Below are 7016 nucleotides of genomic sequence, written 5' to 3'. Positions count from 1 at the left end.
TATGAAAATTAATATAACTTTGAATATGTGAAGCACATTTTACATTTAATCTTTCTTAATCCTAAGAAATAAGAATAGAAATAAGGTATACTTACTGTATTTGAACACTATATCTTATCCATATTTTCCTTTTTTTTGATAGCATGCATTACATGAAAATGAATGTTCTGTTTTTGGTTGCAACTAGAAATATTTTACCAACTCTAACCCCCGTTTTCCTTTCATAGACCTACATTTTTTTGAGTTGTTCTTTTTGTACAAAAGATTCACTTTTTCTGTCTACCATCCTATGTAAGCATTTAGCAGCTACCTCATGGCAGCAATAAATATGGCCGACTGCTAGCATATGGACTGAAAATGTCTACATAAGTTTGAGTAGATATCAAGCCCTACCCACCCTGAGCTTCAGAGACAACTTGACACTAACCTCTTCACTATAGCCTATCTTCATTGTGTCAAGTTACCTCTGACCACATTTGATTGCCAGCACCGCCCGCCAATCAAATTTAAAGCCTGCCCTCAATGACTCATCGAACGATCTAGCCAATGAACGCGAACAAGTCAAAGCGCACTTTGTTCAAATCTGGACCAATCAAAAATAAGGCTAAATATCAGGGACTTTGTATGCCAAACAGAAGTGCAATTATATTTTAGTTTGAAATGCCATGGCATATATCCTTCCCTTAGCAAAATGAAAAGTTTGCAGCAATAATGCGGCAAATTTGCTGCAAACTAAAAGTTTGCGGGAGTTTGCAAGAAAAATTTTTATTGCAGCTAATTAGCAACAAAGTTGCAATAACAGCTTTAGTTTGCAGCAGGTTTGCAGGAAAAGTCTTTATGTTCTGGCAAATTAGCGACAATTTAGCAGCAAATTTGCAAGAACATATGAAGCTTGCAAGAAAGTATTCAAGTTCTTGCAAATTTGCTACATATTTTATTTTGCAAATTTGCAGTGAATTTGCGAGAAACTTTGCAGCAGGCTTGATATTTTGCTAAGGGTTGTTTACTGCCAAAACTCTTTCTCAGTGTATATATATATATATATATATATATATATATATATATATATATATATATATATATATTTTTTTTTTTTTTTTTTTTTATTAGATACATTAGTTACAGTATTATGTTGTACATGAAACTTGGTTATTGCGAGAGGCACTTGTATGCTATTGACAACTTTGCCATATCTTAATAAACAATGAAAGTGAAAGATTACTTTATGAGCATAGTACTATTGTATTGTACTCGAGTGACTATGAATTTAAGTTTTCCATGGAAATTCATTTTGACATTTTCTGTCCACGAAGTGTCATAGACTTACTATGAAGATGTATCATAAGATTGTATCAGAATTTACTTCTCATGAAAATTTTAAAGCAGTAACTTAGAACATTGTCTCTAACAGCTTTCTTTATTCAATTAAGAGCTCATACAAATATGTATGTGTAAAACATACATGTGTATTATAATATTTATGCTTGATCTTTACTTGTCTCAGTTGGTAATTTGACAAATGCATTTTATTGTTATATTTCTACTTTATTAGTATTATTGTATATAGAAGCATATACATATATTAAGTAATCTATTGACCAGAATTATGGTGAAATTCCCAACCTGGGATCAAATGAATTATTTGTTATCTTGCATTTTTCACCAATTGCTAGTATTTTATTATATAAAATTTGCAAGCATCATAATAGAAGCTGTTGATTGTGCTCTCTCCATGTGTATAATTTGTAATTTGCTGGTTGATCTTCATTGGTTATATGCCACACATTGTTGAAATTCCCATGCTACTTTTGTACATATGTGTAATAAAATGAATTGGCACAATCATCTAGCGTGTTCGGTTATGGTGAGTGTTAACATTCAAGTATTTCCTGAGAAACTTAAAAAACCAAAAATTAATCAAAGGGGTTCACAAAATTGAAAATTCCACAATAAATAAATACATTGTAAACAACATAATAAAATCCATTATATATATAAATTGTTACAAATATAATAAATTCTATTGCACCATCAAAAGACCAATATTTGCAATTACTCTGAAATTTGGGCTTCCATCAGACCACATGGACTTACATAGGGACCATTCCCAGACCCCATTGTACTAATTGTGGATCGATCTATCTTAGAGGAGATTCTCGCTAAATTGCTATCAACTTAAGTGGCTGAAATGTCTGTCATTCATGGGGGGCAATTAATTATCATTTAGCAGCTTCAGTAGGCATGCCATACATCTAAGCTGCTTCAGCTGAAAGCAATTTGGCGAGAAACCTCTTGGAGGTGGATTGATCCTGTTAGATCAATATAGGTATGGGAACCCAGTCATAGATGGCTACCGTCTGTAATACTCTCTTAAGAAATTGTTTAAAAAATACTGCACAAAATAAATAAATAAAGAAAAACACTTCAAAAAAAAACCTAACTCTTAATGGTGGAAGGGATTCATTAACCATTGGCAATTCTATTTTGTATAAAAATATCGGTCAGTCTTAAATGAGATATGCTTGCGCATGCGTACTCAGTTAGCTTGTGACATGCGGCTGGGTAGTCAGCCTGAAAATAGATGCGATCTATTTCTATCAGAATTATAATCTAAAACAAACGTAGTTTGTTTGCTTAAGTTGGAAACATTTTTGCAACGGAGTTGCAATCTTTTATGCGGCATATATATTGATCTGTAACGTAGTTACACATTGTAGGCTACGAATCATTTGTGTGCCAAACTTAATTTCAATATGGCGGCCGAAAGCACGTGTAGTGCTGTTTTACCGGGCCTTTCAAAACCCGCAATAGATACATGTAAGAATAGCGAGGACGTTAAAGCAAAGAAAGTAAAAACTAGAACAGGAAAGGGGAAACTAGACGACAAAGCAAAATCTAGTCATAACAGTGATGAATATTCAACTATAATGAAAAATATACAAGAAACTGTGCAGAGACAGGAAACGAACATTAACAGCGTCGTGGGACGCATAGATACTTTAGAGAAACAGTACCTGTATCACGATGAATATTGTGAGGAGAATTATGACTTTGATGAACAGTATGATGAAAGATTGGAGGATGAAACATGCCCGGAGGCAGGTACTAGTAGCACAAACAGATTTGATGATATGACGAAGAGATATAAATTAATAGAGTATACAGACGTGGAAGTTGACAGTGTGTTGGCGAGTAGTGTCAATGATTTGTTCACCAATGGGATAGTAGATCATTCAAAGTATACAGAACTTACCAAAGATGAAAATAACTCACGGCCAAAAAACTGTGAAAGTTTGGTGATAGTCAAAACCAATAAAATGGTATGGAACATTATTCCTCAATATGCCAAAACAAATGATAAGAAGTTACAGGATGTTCAAATGTCAGTTGTAAAAGCAGCTACGTTGATGACTAAAGGAAGAGACAAACTGGCTAAGTTAGAAACAGGAAATGATACGAGTGAAGGGCTTGGAAAACTCATTGATATGTTCAATGACAGTATTGCTTTGCTTGGTCATGCCAATACACAGATTAACTGTTTTAGAAAGGATTTGTTAAAACCAAACCTTAAGCCAGAGTACAAACCTTTGTGCAATCATAACATTCCGTGCACAACTTTTCTCTTTGGAGATGATATTACCAAATCTGCAAGGGAAGTGGAAGATTCTGCGAAAATGAGTTATAAAATGATGCAGAGTAGAATGGGCTTGGATTATAGAAACCGCCCATACCAAAGGGGCCCACGATTCAGGGGACGCATGAGAGGAAGGTACAATCGTGGCCGAGGAAGTTCTTCCCAGAGGGGTGCACATGCAGATTCAAAAAACTTCTCATGGCAAAGCAGCCAGTGGGATCAGAACAGATACTAGAGGTGAGACATAAATTTCAAGCTGGTAGATTGCATTTGTTTGTAGATGAATGGAGAAAATTGACCAGTGACCCATATATCTTGGATATAGTACAAAATTGTCATATAAATGTTGATACCAACATTGGATTTCAAAACTTAAATGATATGGTGAAATATAGGTTTAACACAGAAGAAACAATTATAATCAGGAAAGAAATTTCTAAACTACTTGATCTTGGTGTTATTAAGAAAGTTCAAAATGTACCGGGGCAGTTTTTATCTCCTATTTTTGTACGCCCTAAAAAGAATGGAGAATACAGAATGATATTAAATCTTAAGAAGCTGAATCAACACATTCCCTATGAACATTTTAAAATGGACACTTTTGAAAAGGCATTGACCTTAGTGACAAAAGGATGCTTCCTAGCATCAATTGATATAAAGCATGCATATTATAGTGTGAAAATAGCAGAAGAACAGCAAATTCTTTTTCGATTTGTTTGGGAAGGAAATATCTATCAATACACATGCCTTGCAAATGGCGTTTCTGAAGGGCCCAAAATATTTACGAAATTATTAAAGCCTGTATATGCAAAATTGAGAAGTCTTGGCCATTCTAGTTCAGGATTTATTGATGACAGTTTATTGTGTTCAGATAATTACCTTGAATGTGTTGAAAATATAAGATGCACAAAACATCTAATGGAAACACTTGGTTTTATAATCAATGCAGAAAAGTCTGTCCTTATTCCCCAACAATCATTGTTGTTTTTGGGAAATATAATTGATTCTGAAAGTATGACGGTGACTTTACCTAAAGATAAAATGGATCACATTGTACAGCAGTGTAAAATGCTTATCATTAAAACAGAAGCAAAAGTAAGACTAGTAGCTAAAGTGATTGGAATTATAGTTTCAACATTCTCAGCTGTTGAATATGGTAAACTCCATTATAGAGAACTTGAAAAGCAGAAGATAAGTGCTTTAAAAAGCAACAATGGAAATTATGATGCTATGATGCACATTACAATTAGTATGAAGCAAGAATTACAATGGTGGATGGAAAATGTCCACTTGCAAAGAAGGAAAATTGACAAAGGAAATGTTGACATTATATTGTATACTGATGCATCCAAATTAGGCTGGGGTGCTCATTTGGAGGGTCAAAAAATTGGTGGTAGATGGTTTCCAGAAGAAGCTAACCTTCATATAAATGCTTTAGAATTACTAGCAATATTATATGCATTGCAGTCTTTTACATTTAGATTTGAAAATAAACATGTAAAGATCATGAGTGATAATATTACAGCATGTGACTATATTCAGAATATGGGTGGAATTAAATCTTTTGATTGCAGTGACATAGCAAAAAAGATTTGGCATTGGTGTATCGAGAAAAATGTTTGGCTCACCTGTGTCCATGTGCCAGGGAAAGATAATGTAGATGCTGATGATGCTTCTAGGAAGTTTAATGAACGTTTAGAATGGAAGTTGAATGAGAATGTATTTCAAAAGATATGTGAAAAATTTGGAAATCCATTTATTGATCTTTTTGCCTCTAGATTAAATGCGCAAGTTGAAAGATATTGTTCATGGCAGGCAGACCCCTTTGCTTGGGGTATTAATGCATTTACTTATGATTGGGGAACACTGAATTATGTTTATCTGTTTCCACCTTTCAGTTTGCTGGGTCATTGTATCCAGAAGATTCGCAAAGACAAAGCCAGGGGTATTATAGTGGCTCCTGTATGGCCAACACAGATATGGTTTGCAAAGTTGATGGAATTACTTGTGGAAAACCCAATAGTCATTCAAAAGAAAAAAGGTCTGCTAACTTTACCAGGGAACAAGCTCCCAGTGGAACATCCTCTTATGGACAAGTTGAAACTCATTGTATGCAAAGTATCAGGGAACAGTTTAGAGAACGAGGCCTTTCTGAGCAATCAACCCACATACTTATGTCATCTTGGCGTACAGGGACAAAGAAACAATACAACGTGTTCATTAAACGCTGGTTCAAATACTGTGGTGAAAGGAAAATTAATTCAATTTCACCACATGTGGAAGAGGTGATAGAATTTCTTACAAAACAGTTTAATGATGGCTTAGCTTATGACAGTTTAAATACAGCAAGAGGTGCTATTTCATCAATGGGTATTCAAATTGATGGAGTTTCAGCAGGGAGTCATCCATTGGTGATAAGATATATGAAAGGCATTTATAATTTGAGGCCACCAAGACAACGTTATGCTCAAATTTGGGATGTTAATAAAGTTCTGGTTTTCTTAAGGAAACTTTCACCAGTAAAGCACTTGACTTTGAAGGATCTGACTTTAAAACTTACAATGCTCATGGCATTAATTAATGCCACACGTGTACAAACATTGCATTTAATTTCTGTTGTTGATATGAAAAAGTTGAGTTCAGAGTTTGTGTTTCAGTTATGTGGTTTACTGAAGCAAAGTAGACCAGGTTGTAATTCATCACATATTGTGTTTAAAGCTTACCCTCCAGATAGGAGGTTGTGTGTTTATACTGTTTTAAAAGAGTATATAGCTCGTACAAAGACATTGCGTAGGCATAATGTTGATAAAAATTTGCTTATAAGTTATATGAAACCTTATAAACCTGTTCAAAGAGATACGATTTCTAGATGGATCAAAGTTGTAATGACAAAATCGGGAATAGACACTACTTTATTTGGTGCTCACAGTGTGAGAGCTGCTGCTGTTTCAAAGGCAAAAATGAATTCTGTGCCAGTGACAGATATTTTGAACAAAGCTGGTTGGAGTACTGAAAAAACATTTGCAAAATTCTATGAGAAACAAATCGAGGATAAAGCTACCACATTTGAATATGGAGTTTTAAAAAGGAAGTAATGAGCATATTCATATACTAGTATATACTGGCATGTATAGGTTTACATGAGTATCTGTTGATGATTTGTTGAAACTGTTCTAAACGATATTTTAAGCTGAAATAAAGGCCATTGAATACTGGTTTATTGATGTTTGTCACATTTTACTTTAAAGTCTCATTTAAGACTGACCGATATTTTTATACGAAATAGAATTTAAAATTAAACGAGACTTACCTTGGTTAAGTCGATGTTTGATTGTAATTCTGTGAGTGTAAAAATGAGGGAGGGCTTACATTGTAAATGCCA

At 34.2% G+C, this 7016-nt stretch overlaps 1 protein-coding gene across 1 annotated transcript; it reads left to right on the top strand.

Moving 5' to 3' along the window:
* Positions 1 to 2492: 2492 nt before the first annotated feature.
* Positions 2493 to 6849, top strand: LOC106180532 (uncharacterized). Its single transcript, XM_013564540.2, has 2 exons — positions 2493 to 3871; positions 5533 to 6849. Exon 1 carries the CDS (start codon positions 2754 to 2756, stop codon positions 3867 to 3869), a length of 1116 nt encoding a protein of 371 aa, XP_013419994.2. The 5' UTR covers positions 2493 to 2753; the 3' UTR covers positions 3870 to 3871; positions 5533 to 6849.
* The last annotated feature ends 167 nt before the right edge of the window (positions 6850 to 7016 follow it).

Source organism: Lingula anatina, chromosome 3 (genome assembly GCF_051362555.1).
Source record: "Lingula anatina isolate TDL-2025a chromosome 3, LinAna3.0, whole genome shotgun sequence".
NCBI classification, from domain to species: Eukaryota; Metazoa; Brachiopoda; class Lingulata; order Lingulida; family Lingulidae; genus Lingula; species Lingula anatina.
The sequence above is the reverse complement of the archived record's forward strand: the minus strand, read 5'-3'. Positions and strand labels throughout refer to the sequence as shown.

Bases quoted from the DNA above. Each gene is read 5' to 3' on its own strand.
- LOC106180532 (XM_013564540.2), top strand. From the start codon at position 2,754: ATGGCGGCCGAAAGCACGTGTAGTGCTGTTTTACCGGGCCTTTCAAAA.